The sequence below is a fragment of the Cryptotermes secundus genome, unplaced genomic scaffold (genome assembly GCF_002891405.2).
Source record: "Cryptotermes secundus unplaced genomic scaffold, Csec_1.0 scaffold27, whole genome shotgun sequence".
NCBI classification, from domain to species: Eukaryota; Metazoa; Arthropoda; class Insecta; order Blattodea; family Kalotermitidae; genus Cryptotermes; species Cryptotermes secundus.
In genome coordinates this window covers 454,118-467,166 of record NW_019745078.1, presented here as the reverse complement: position 1 = coordinate 467,166, position 13,049 = coordinate 454,118, and the positions used below count along the sequence as shown (strand labels likewise).

Sequence of the window (13,049 nt, the reverse complement as noted above, 5' to 3'; positions counted from 1 at the left end):
AATCAAACTACTTTTTTGGTCTAAATGCCAATTACATTGATGAAAATAGTGCATAATGAGTAACTTCAAAATTTACACAGTACAACTATCGTTACGGTGAAGGCCGCGCCATAGCTCAAGCGGTTTGTCGCTGCTTCCCACCGCGGCGGCCCGGGTTCGATCCCGGGTCTGATCAAGTGGGATTTGTGGTGGACAAAGTGGCGATGGAGGCGGGTTTTCTCCGAGTACTTCGGTTTCCCCTGCCAATCTGCATTCCACCAAATTCTCCATCATCATAATCACCCGGGGCAGGCTACAATAGGCCAATCAGTGGCCGCCGTGCCGAGTGGACCCAGTTGGACTCCACCCCCCACTAAGCGAATTAATCGTTAGGGTAATCAAAAATAAAGGGGGGTGAGATGGGCTGGACATGTATCAAGCATGGAAGAGACAAGAAATATACACAAAATTTCCGTCGGAAAATATGATGGAAAGTCACGAAAGAGGTACGCAAAGATGGAAGAATTACATTAGAATGGATGTTAAAGGAACAGATTGTGAGGTCATTGACTGCGTTTATACGGCTGAGGACGGGATCCGAAGGTGGGCTTTTGTTAATACGGTAACGAACCTTCAAGTTCTCTGAAAGGCGAGGCGTTTCTTGACTAGTGGAATGACTGTTAGTTGCTCAAGAAAGGGTCTGCCCGACAGAATCCGTCCTGGGAATTTTCATTAGTTTATTGAATTTAATTAATAAAACATTTCGCACAAGTTGTGGCTGCTGTTAACATGTAACGTACCGCTGAGTGTGTCAGCATTTTGTTACTTGGCCCCGGTAGTTGGCCAGTTCAACTATATGAACTTCTGAACGCATTTCTCTTCTGAATCGGAAACGCAATTCGTCGAAATAAATCACAAGCATCACAACTCTCACGAATAAGCGCCGTGTTACAAAATGGAGAATTATGCTTGAAGCATTACCAGTCAGTTCATCTCTAAAAGTGTAGAATATACCTTACGTCGTGACACTAAGATACCGCAGATAAAGATACTACGTGTATGCCTATCCATCGAAACCGAACTCAGGCATGTTAAGTTCAAACCCTGTAGATCGATCTTTCAGACATCTTCACGCATAAAACATACTTTACTAAAAGCATCTGAGCTCATTTTCGTAATCTCATTTCACGTAATTCTACAAGCCCTTAAAACAAGCAATGTTGGCGTTATGACATTGAAATCGAATTAGTAAGCTACGTATAATGAGAAATATGCTGTTATTCTATACGGATTCCGAGCTGATCGAGGCGCGAGCGAGGGTGCTTAGTAGGGACAGGGGAAGGAATATTAAACACCAGGGTGCCTCATATCAAATTCCTTCCCTCCCTCGTCTTATTTATATCCATAACAACATTAGCCCGTACATACCGTGTTCAACTGACTCATTTAGGAAGGCATCCACTGTGCTGAAGAACCTGAAACAAAAAAGGAGAGCTTAGCAACGGGAAGAGGTAACTGCATCACTGTGATTCCCAAAATGGTACGTGGCTTTCGTTGATACTTCCCACAGAAATTACATCACTTTTATATTATATCAGTACCAGGGACTAAGGGGGCATTATGCTAAAAGCCGGAAGGCCGCGGTTTCGATTTCCGATGAGGTCACTTGATTTTTCAACTGATCTAATCCTTCCAGCCGCACTATGACTCTGGGACCGACTCGGCCTCTAACAGAAATGAGTACCACAAATCTTCCTGGCCGGTGCGTAAGGATGACAATCTCACTGCAATCTGTGAGCCGATTGTCTAGAAAATGTGGGAGCCTCGACGTCTCACAATCCTATGGGCCTCCACGGCCTGTTACAAGGATAACGTTACCTTTACCGTTTACCAAGGACTAATCTCCTTCTCCTTCTTCTCCTCAGACTCCGCTCCGTCACTCGTAGGTCTGAGATAATAGAACCGAACGGGATGTCGTAGCAGTAACGCTCTAGACTTGTATTCGGGAGATACTAGGTTCGAATCATGGCCGGGACACGGCCGCACCATAGCTCAAGCGGTTAGTCGCTGGCTTCCCACCGCGGCGGCCCGGGTTCGAGCCCGGGTCTGGTCAAGTGGAATTTGTGGTGGACAAAGTGGCGCTGGGGCGGGTTTTCTCCCCTGCCAATCTTCATTCCACCAAATTCTCCAACATCATAATCACCCGGGGCAGGTACAATAGGCCCATCAGTGGCCGCCGTGTGGACCCAGCTGAACTCCCCCCCCCNAAAAAAAAAAAAAAAAAAAAAAAAAAAAAAAAAAAAGGCCGGGACACCGACTCTCTTGACTGAGGTGTTTCGGGCTTCCCGTCAGTTCATTTAGGGCAATGACAGGATAACATTAGGCCACCTGCCTAATGAGACAAAAGTGTTATGAAGTATCGTTCGAATCTTGTGCGTAAACTGAATGAGCTTAGCATGCAGGCCTACAGACGTTTTAATGCCCTTTAAACATCTTGGAACAACCACAAGCTAATTCGGCAAATTTCTGGACTTGTATTCGAAATGTTCTGGTTTCGTTACGAGCTACCCTGGCCGATGTTTTCCCTGGTTCCCTCGTCATTTCCCCCAAAACGAACGCAAGAAAGTAACGTCAAATAGGTAATAACCGCCTCCTTGCGAATTTTTACCCATTCATGGCAAACCATCCATCTCATTCGACGCTAAATATGGGGAGAACTCCATAATATTATTTTACTGCTAGTGGGGTGGGACTAAGTCCCTTGTACTGCGGCCACTTCTGGCCTATTGTACCAGCCCCAGATGATAGGTGAGGGTGATTGTGCAGCAATTGGTGGAATGAAGATTGGCAGGGGAAACCGAGGTACTCGGAGGAAACCTGCCACAGCGCCACTTTGTCCACCACAAATCCCACCTGACCAGATCCGGGATCGAACCCGGGCCGCCGCGGTGGGAAGCCAGCGACTAACCGCTTGAGCTATGGCGCGGCAAACTCCATAATAAGCAACCCCATACACTATATTATGTTATTAGAATCAAATTAATTAGAATTCCATGAACGGGGCACATAAAACGCATTAAAGACCTCCCATAAAGTCATTCAATATTTTAGTAGGAAACTGTGAACGATAGAAAGCAGGCGGAACACCTAAGAGTAGATGTGAGAATAATATTAAAATGGCTTTCAAATAAATGTAACCGGACGGCTCTAGTTCAGGATTAATAATCTAGATATTAAATCTATATCTAGTATAATAATCTAAACTAGATAATCAGCTATAGTTGGTAGTATCCTTCTTAAGAAGCCGAAACACGTTTAGCTGGTTAAGAAATTACCAACATTTTAATCAATCCGAAGGCTCATTACCGTGTACACAACAGCCCACCACAGGACAAGGGAAGACTTCCACTCACAACTAATTATTTGCAGAAGGCCCAATTGTATAAACATTACAGCACAATTTTTATGCCAGTCAGGGCTTTAAGAACAGTCCTATTCATTCTGCACTTAAACCTATCTGGAAACGACCTCCTGTCTTAGGCCCCTTTACTGCTTCTGCATTCTGTGTGAAGGGCAAAAAGAGAAATGAAACCTACGAGACAAATATATTTAAACCCTAAATGATATCCTGAATAATGCTTACCCTAATTTATTTTGTGATCAGAAGTAATGTAGCCTCTTCATTCTCCGGACACCCGTGTAGGAAGCGGGCAAGTCTGCCATAATTTCTACTAAACGTCCTACCAGGGCTGCGCACAATAACGAGACAATAAAAAGAAAAACCGTCTTAAACTTTCTTCCACGCAATTTAACGTCGCTAATGGAGCGAGGCATTATAATCCCTGAAGTATAACAACAAGAAAGCAAATGCTTTTCCACGTGATATGATGTGTGTATAAAAAGTCCCTCTAAAGCCCCGCAACGCACACGCCATCACGCACTTGTCACCACACGCATTTGGGACAAAGAAATGTGAAATTATGTCAAGAAACAAGCGTGGTTTATAACATCTGTTTTGAAGCAGTACTGCTATGGGGAAAAGTTCATGCAAACACGAGTTGATAGATCTCCATTAAGCAGTGTCACTGTAGAGAAGCTGATAATCGCTCATATGGTCAAAAAATATTCCACCACTTAAAAAATCAGACTCATTAACGTGGTCCCAAGAACTCGTCACTGAACTCTACCTTGAGCCACATGAATGCAGTCCACACCCTCATACGCTATCCCTTAATATCCATCTTCATATGTATGTCTAGATCTCCCATTTAATTAATCTCTTCCTTTCAAGCATTTCGACTAAGATGCACGTAGTTCCTGACACCTCAAATGCGCGAGGCTTCAGTGTGATGACCTCTCACCGGAACGTTCCATAAAAGAAAGAAATTTGAGGGTCGTGCCGAAAATAGTGAGCGGCACTGGTGTATACATGTGTTGAAATAATGAGACTACGGTTTATACGGCCGACAGCTATATCTGTTTTCTGCAATCTGAAATACAGGTCTTCTGCGCTCGCACCAATACAATTCACTACAACAAAATGATGTATTGTTTCGAGAGCGTGTGTGATTGAATTCCTCGTAAAGAGAAAGATTTTACTGCAGACATCTTTACTAGACCTCGTAATGTTTATAAAATTTACTGCATGGGTTCAGCAGTGTCTGACGTTCAGAGAAACACTTCGAAGATGGTAACATGAACACCGCCCACTTGCCTCTCAGGAGTCGAACAAGAATCGCCACCACGGAAAGCAACAAGCAGAAAGTTGACGCCGATAGTGACGACTACGGATACCACAGCGCAACTTGATATGGGACACAATGCTATGCAGGACATGATTAAGAATCAGACATACTAGAAATTTGTTGTCGCTGGGTTCCTCGACTGTTCAAACACGGGCACGAAAGTTCATGCGTCGATGTGTCATCGTAGTGGCTTCAATGACATGATGCCGAGGGGATGACTTCGTACTGAACATCATGGCTGGTAATGAAAGCTAGTCCACCATTCTGACCCCGAAACAAAACGACACAGCATGGAAATTGAATCACGCTGCCATCTCCAAGGAAGAAGGTCAGAAGCATACCCTCGGCTGGAACAGTTTTCTGGGATGCCGATGGGTGATTACTGGCTGACTTCCCGCTCAGAAAGGGAACTGTCAATGCAGTTTGCTACGTGTTCAAAAGCTTCAGAAACACAGATGTTTCAGAAACTGCGATATGCAGTTTCTGACAAGCGTAAATCATCCGTCAACACGTCAAAAGTACGCTCCCACACTGTACCAGCTGATATTGGGGGAGCGGAGGGCTGGAAAGTGCTCCCCCATCATCCCTGCAGCCCGGATTGCTACCTGTTCGGGCCCTTAGATCACATGAGGGACCAGCATTATGAGAACGACGAGGCAGTCCCGCAAACCGCGCGTACCTGGCTGCAAAATGCTGAAACGGACTGCTACCACAGCGGGATACTCAGGCCAGAAATGCCCGGACCGATCTGGAAATTTCGGGGAACAGTGTCGGGACATTCGGTACCTCAAAGCGGTATCTGCTTCTGTACATGCACCTTTGCTTACGACTTTCGGTACTGCGTATTGCCCGCATTTCATAATGCAGGAATGGTAATAGGGACAAAACAAAGGTATATAAAGTGCACGTACATGGAGCGAAGTGACGTCTACAGGCCGGAAGCATTGAAATATTATCCATTTGTGACATTTATCGAGTTACAAAATTGTACTGAAGCCGGTGCTGTTCTCATCACAGTATCAGATTTTCACGTCATCTTTGTACAGCACTCAGACAAGTGTGCAGAGCTCTTTTGTAAAATAAATAATCCGGTCAAGAAGAGTCACAGTCGAGTGTGAAAGGCTTTTTCAGCGACTCACCCACATCATTACCAGCAGATCTCACGGCCGTTACAGTCATATAAGAGAGGAGATATTCCTTTCCATACCTGAGCTCGGCTATACGCAACACTTTTAATTTGCTGCAAACTTGACTCACAGAAGGATTCGGTTAGTGGGGGGTGGAGTCCAGTTGGGTCCATTCGGCATGGCGGCCACTGATTGGCATATTGTACCTGCCCCGGGTGATTATGATGATGGAGAATTTGGTGGAATGAAGATTAGCAGGGGAAACCGAAGTACTAGGAGAAAACCTACCTCAGCGCCACTTTGTCCACCACAAATCCCACTTGAACAGACCCGGGATCGAATCCGGGCCGCCGCGGTGGGAAGCCAGCGACTAACCGCTTGAGCTATGGCGCGGCTCTTTCATAGAAGGATACTTGTAAGTAATCTTCTTTTTCTCCTTCGTGTTTAGGAAGTACCTTATTATAATTTCGACCTAGTTATCAGCTACCACACCTAATAATTTTCGTTGTTTTCCTCAGTCTCTCCGGCAATTTTCAGCATAATATCCTGTAATTTGTTATTGCAGCGTAACTGCAAATCCTTACCGGTTTCCCATTCATCCTCGACTTCTCTTCTACTCTAAATGTAAGTAGGACCTTCGCTGGCTAGAATACTTCCCAAATGTTTCCAGGAATAAATCCAGTATAACCGACCACGCACCTACGACTCCAAGTAAAGTTAACTCCTGAACACACCTATTGAAATATATCGCTATTAATGTGCACACAATGTCAGTTACACAGTCAGAATGAAGGCGACCGTAGGCTTGTAAATATTGGCCCTTTGTTACACGTGTGGTTTCATAAGTTTACACATTCACTGTCTTGTGAAAAGAAGATGACTTTCAAGTTTCCAGTATAAAACATGGCACAGATCTATTGTACAAATTCAATGTAATATCAATAAACGGCTAAGTTAAGGAAAAAACTAACATTCAACAAGCACAGCATTCATGCATAAAGAGAACGACAGTATAACACTTGATAAACGACTTTCTAAGCTTTCCATATTGCCAGTCGGAATACAACCTTGACACAGGGTGACAGGCAACGCTTAACAACCTAACGGTGTAGAATATTAAGTATCTTTTCATTCCGATTCACTATCGTTATTATTATTATTATTATTATTATTATTTGTTCTCAATAACACTTAGATTTATGTTAATGAAATTATTATTATTGCTATTAATATCATTTGTTTGTTTACTTGGCTGCATTATTGATTTATGTTAATGAAATTATTATTGTAGTTGTTTGTTTATTTGTTTGATTGTTTACTTGTCTGCGTTACTGTGATTTCCTCCAGTGCTTGCCTGTAATTTGTCTGTGACTTTACGATGTGTATTTCTATGTTGTAATTACTTGTATCTCCCCTATGCTCTGTCTGTAATTGGCCTTGCGGCCAATTCAATTGAACTGAATTATTATTATTTACAGTATTTTATACAATTACGATCGAATCTGCCTAAACAGTACACTTCTAGAAATGTCATGTCGAGCATTTAAGCGGTATTCTTTCCTCGCATTACGTCATACCCGCAGAAGAACAGCCTTCTAAATTCTAGCACCACGACACCATTTCTCTTTAATCGTCACTTGAAACATACGAGCACGCAAGAGCATATAAGAAAGGAAAAAAAGAAAACTAAAAGCAATTTCAAACGTTTGACAAAATCTTACAGAAGTGGACGTAATTTATATTTCTATGTATTTTCGTTTCACTTTTCCTTGTTTCTCCAAATTCTTCATTATCGGAATTTCACCTCTCTACTTGAGGCCTTTNGTTAGACATTATTATTGTTAGAGAAAATTAATTCTTAAGATAAGACCAATTACTGAGTCAGACCGGTCGGTCGGTCAATTGGTTGCTGCTGGCCCTCGCCAGTCCTGTCAGGACCCACGACCATAGCTTTATTGTCAAGTCTTTCAAGTATTTGGAAAGAGGCCTACGCTTCAGCTAGAGGATGGGTAACATAACCAGACAGCAAAGAGAAGAGATTACGTAGGCTTACGAAAGTGTCATTACCACAAGAGTCACTGGTATTACGGAACACACCTATATGCACAGTCTCACAGTAAACGGCTTAGCAAAGTCGATGGAAAACAGAACATAAGCTTTAGATTTTAACAGCAGACAGCAACCAAGACTCACACCTTCACCCTAATGAGGGACCAACCGTTCTCCGCGTGGCCTTTCAGCATTCCTGACAAACGAGACAGTGAACAATAGGAATCGATTTATTTATAAATATGGAATAATATCTTTTGGACAGTTTATGACAAACGAGATGGAGAACAATAGGGGAGCGTTGGGCAGGAGGATACAATCCTCGGTCCCGGCAGGCGGTTCAAGAGGTTCGCTGCATGGGCCGAACTCCGCAACCATCACCTATTGCGTCCCACCAAATCGCGGCATTTTGTTCCTGCCATCACTCATCCGCGCTCGACGCCAAATCCAATGGCCCCTCTCACTTCTGACAGATGAGGATAATGTAGGTGCAACACAATTATTTAGACAAGTTCTGAATTAACAGTTTTACACAAAATGTTCTCGAGTGAAGATGAACATATTTTGATATTAAGACGGTAGTTCATCACGTAATATCCCACTTAGAATAAAGAAAAGAATAACATAATTTCAATGCTGTGGAGAACAGTATGAGGCTAGAGAAAATTACGAAATGAGGACCTTTATAAATTGTAACCTTCATCGAACATTATCAGGATGGTGAGACAGACGGGTTGTGTAACACACATGGAGGTAGAGGTAAAGATAAAGATAAAGAAAGCCTCAAATCTTACAAGATAAAGTTGTTCCTATGCTTAACTAATTAAGCACTACGCCATGAAGGCGTAAGGGGGAGTGGATGTATAGATCCACATTTTCTTGACCTCGGCACTAGCTGGAGGTGAATCGTCAGCTTCACGCCCTGGCCCCTTTACCCCCGGGTACCCACTGGATAGGAGGCTGGGTTGGCCCCAGAGCCGGTCTGGACGATATGGAGAAGATAAAATTCTGACCATAACGGTACTCAAACTCCTACCTCTTGGTCGTCCAGCCCGTAGGCAGTCGCTATACAGACTGCGCTACCCTAGCTCACGGCAAGCATGGAGGGGATGTCAAATTCCTTAAAAGATTTTAGTAGGAAAACCTGTGGGAACAGGTCACCTGGAAGATCTTGGGAGACACTGTAGGATATTACAGTGGATCCTAAAATACATGATGTAAGGGAGTGGCCTGGATTCATGCGGCTCAGAATAGAATTCAGTGGCGGGTTTTTGTGAACATGGAGATGGATCCTCGAACTCTGTAACGGGTAAGGAATTTCTTACTGAGCTAAGCGGGTGTCACTTCCTTATTCTTTCGAATAATTTTTGTCTCCAACTGTCCGCACGGTTTGCTTTCATATCTACGTCGGATATTTTCCTCTATGCCACGCCATGTGAGTAATCATATCTGACTGCCGTGAACACTGGTCGCGGCGCAAGTACAGCGCGCTATATAGTATACTTCAGCGACTGAAAAAGAATACTTAAACTCAACTTGCGACATTTGCGGTTCTAAGGCTGATAAACGTTAAGATTATGTATGGTCTTTTGGGCTGTGGTTTCAAGTACAGTAGAACTTGGTTATAACGTCATCAAAGGGGCCTAAAAATAGTGTCGTTATAAACGAATGTCGTTGTAACCGAAATGGGCACTTCCACAGTAGCCTTGTGTTAGTCACGTAAAAATCTACCAAAAACCGAGTTAAAATGTTGCATTTTTTAGTGAAATACGTAGTTAAGTACAGACTAACGTAACATTAACGTGGAATTGCCCAAATGTGTAATATCAAAGACATACTACAGCGCTTTTCATTGACAATACACACCGCACTAATACTGTATATTAAAGGTAGGCCTACTCACCAAATTACAGTAGATTATATCAATTGTTGTGCCTTACTATACCTAGATACGAGTACAGTAATCAGTTATCTTCATCTGTTTCCTGTTACTTGCCCAATACACACTTTCTAAATTACGTCCAATGTCCATAATTTTTGTCACAATTTCACTGCTGCCTCCCTTGGACTCATAAAACAAGTTCACAACCCTAATGGCTTCAAGCGCGTCACTCACAGTAGGTTCTTCCGAAACGTTGCTGCATATCTAACAAACTACATGGAGTCACATCCCAGAAGACCGCGATCTTAAACTTAACTTCCTTACTGTAAACAATGGCCGTGCCATAGCTTAGAAGGTTGGTCACTGGCTTCCCACCGTGGCGGCACGGATTCGAGCCCGGGTATGGTCATGTGCTATTTGTGGTGGACAAAGTGGCATTGGGGCATGTTTCTCCGAGTACTTCGGTTTCCCTTGCCTGTCCATTCCATCGACTGCTCCTCAATTACCATCATCTGTCATCTGTGGCTCGTACAATAGACCAGCAATAGCCACCAGTACCAAGTCGAGTCAGTCTCGTCCGACTAAGATTAATAATAATGAAATATAATACTCTGACCAAGTGCAAGATCTGAGAGATGAAGCCGTCAACTTAAAGGTTGAAGATGTGTTTCGTAGAACACACATGTACGGGACTTAGTGACAAATACTTCATGTCATATAGACATAAACATTTCTATAAAATTGCCAAAGAACAAGCAGTCTCTTCCTTTAGTATGTAATTATTTGTCTTGTTTTTCTGGTTAGCTTCACTTTGTTGATCTGATTAACACTTTTTCTTTTAGACGTTTCATTCCCTTTGGCCCGCATTTATAAGAAAGCCCCACAATGTTCGACCTGAGGTTCATGTAAACCAAGTAGATCTGTATGTTACAGACAACAGATTACTCACTTATTTACTTACTTACTTACTCATGGAGCTGAGCCCTACTTGAGGAGCAGCCAATTCTGCAGTTATTAAAGAATTTCCCAGCATTTTATACAACCCGAAGGTTCAGTACCGTGTTCACAAGAGCCCTCCACTGGTCTCTATCATGAGCCAGATCATACCAATCCATACCATCCATTTTAATAGTCAGCCCACCTACGCCTTGATCTTCCCAGCTGTCTCCTTCCTTCTGGCTTTCCCACAAATATCCTATACGCATTCCTCGTCTCCCCCATTCATGCTACATGCCCTGCCCACCTCATCCTCCTTGACTTGATCATTCTAATTATACTTGGAGAAGAGTACAAGTTATGAAGCTCCTCATTATGCAGTTTTTTCCACCCTCCCGTCACTTCATCTCTCTTCGGTCCAAACATTCTCCTCAACACCCTGTTCTCAAACACCCTCAGTCTATGTTCCTCTCTTAATGTCAGAGACCAAGTTTCACACCCATAAAGAACCACAGGCAAAATTACAGTTTTGAATATTCTAATTTTTATGTTTTTTGGACAGCAAACGAGAACCACCCCTTGTTGGCTGTTCAGACTGCTTATTAAATATATTCGCAGCTTCCCTCCATACCTGGAGGGCGTCTCCTCCATCCGCAACCTGAGGATGCGCCATGCCGTGGTGACAAGGGACCCACCTAACATGGACAGACAACAGATACGAACTGAAATTAAATTCGTCCAGCTACTTTTAGCGTATAGCTCTGAATTTCGGGGTTTACATGTGGCGCAGCTGTACTACCTGCATTGCTGAAGGTTCCTTCAGATGACTTCCCGTTGTCTTGGTGAGCTCTTGACAAGACTGTGACGCAGAGCGAGACACTTGCGTTCTGTTCTCGTGGGAAGTTCACGAGCAGCTCTTGCTACACTGTGCGTATGAATGTGACCACATTCCTATCTATCTATGGTTGCACAGCCCTTGTGGACGTTGGCAGCTTTTTCAGTTCCTTACTCATATATACATTCGGTAGGACTCCTGGACGAGTGATCAGCCCGTCGGAAGGCGGCTACCTACACACAGGACAACATAAACATAGACAACCACCCAAGATCCCAGTGCTCGAGCGGACGAATACGGAGGGCTCTTATGAACACGGTAATCAACCTTCGGGTTCCATAAAATGCTGGGAAGTTCTTGAGTAGCTGCACAATTGGCAGCTTCTCAAGAAGGGCTCAGCTCCATGAGTGAGTGATGCAAGCTGGACGAGAGCTTGCTGTAACTGCACTTAGTGTCCCGCCTGGGGAAAACCTGGACGCAAACCGGATATCTTTTCCGTTGCATCTCCCTCTCGCAGCGCCTACCCACCCCTTCACCATCTGTAGCACCCTTGACGCCATGCCTTAGAGTATCAGCACATCTTGGAACATCGACACCACATTCTCCTTCAAGGGACACACTCAGTGGCGATGTCGATCCCTGTATCAGAGAAACCACGGGAGCTGCTTGCAGTGTGCCCCCCACGCGGCCGAAATGCTGATGGTTACAGCACTGCGTTAGACCATTCTGGGCTGAGTCAGTTTCAGCCTCAAGGCAACATTGCAGAAGTTCGTGAGGGTAAAGAGTGTGACTTCTTGCAGCACGCCATAGATGCTCGGAACAGGGGAAAGTGGATTTGTTATTGGATCCTCAAGTGAGGAGTGTCTTGCTTCCAGTTGCTTGTCGCTCATTACATATAAGCTCAGTATCGGCGGTAGCCGACAGTAGTAGTTAGGCTCCTCCTCTCATCGAGGCTCCATTTCAAAACACATAAGCAGTCTTGGAACGAACGAAAATACGGCCATTCGTCCCGACAGCACCCGAAACCAAAAACGAAAGCGCTGGCGATGGCCAGCAGCAAATTCCTGCTCTGCATAAGAATTATACTATTTCAAGAAATGTTCATGGGGAGGTTTCTGCCTTGTCAGGCCTATGGCAAGCTAGGCATGATAGTATGCGGATAACGCAAATCCCAAATCCGAGAGTCTGAAGTGAAAAGTGAGGAAAGGAAATAGGGTATAGTGGAGATACCAGTATGATGAGGAGTGGCCCTTCCGAATTACTGCTGCTGCCTTGAAGTGCCCCTACAGTGCTTATGCATTCACGCTGACTGTCCTCAGGGTCGTAAAGCAATTCCTACCAGGAACCGACAAGGTCGCCTGCTGCTGAAGTAGTTTCTCTTCATGTAGATTCTAAAGTGTTCTGGGTTTTTGGACTTTCTCCATCGTCCAGAATTCTAGGTAATAGAAGACAATACGTTTCGGAAATTGGAACTGTTTCCGTCTTCAGGTGAGAAA

General features: G+C 44.0%; 1 protein-coding gene across 6 annotated transcripts in view; it reads right to left on the bottom strand.

Annotated features, from left to right (window-relative positions):
• Window positions 1-13,049, bottom strand: part of LOC111874826 (RNA/RNP complex-1-interacting phosphatase) — a 189,512-nt gene that overhangs the window by 23,608 nt on the left and 152,855 nt on the right. For 4 of the 6 annotated variants that reach the window (XM_033755626.1, XM_023870660.2, XM_023870657.2 and 1 more), the window contains one exon: window positions 1,408-1,454. The exons of the other annotated variants lie outside the window; for them this stretch is intronic. In XM_033755626.1, coding sequence (XP_033611517.1) covers window positions 1,408-1,454 — 47 coding nt within the window. The remainder of the gene's footprint in view (window positions 1-1,407; window positions 1,455-13,049) is intronic. 6 annotated transcript variants of the gene reach the window in all.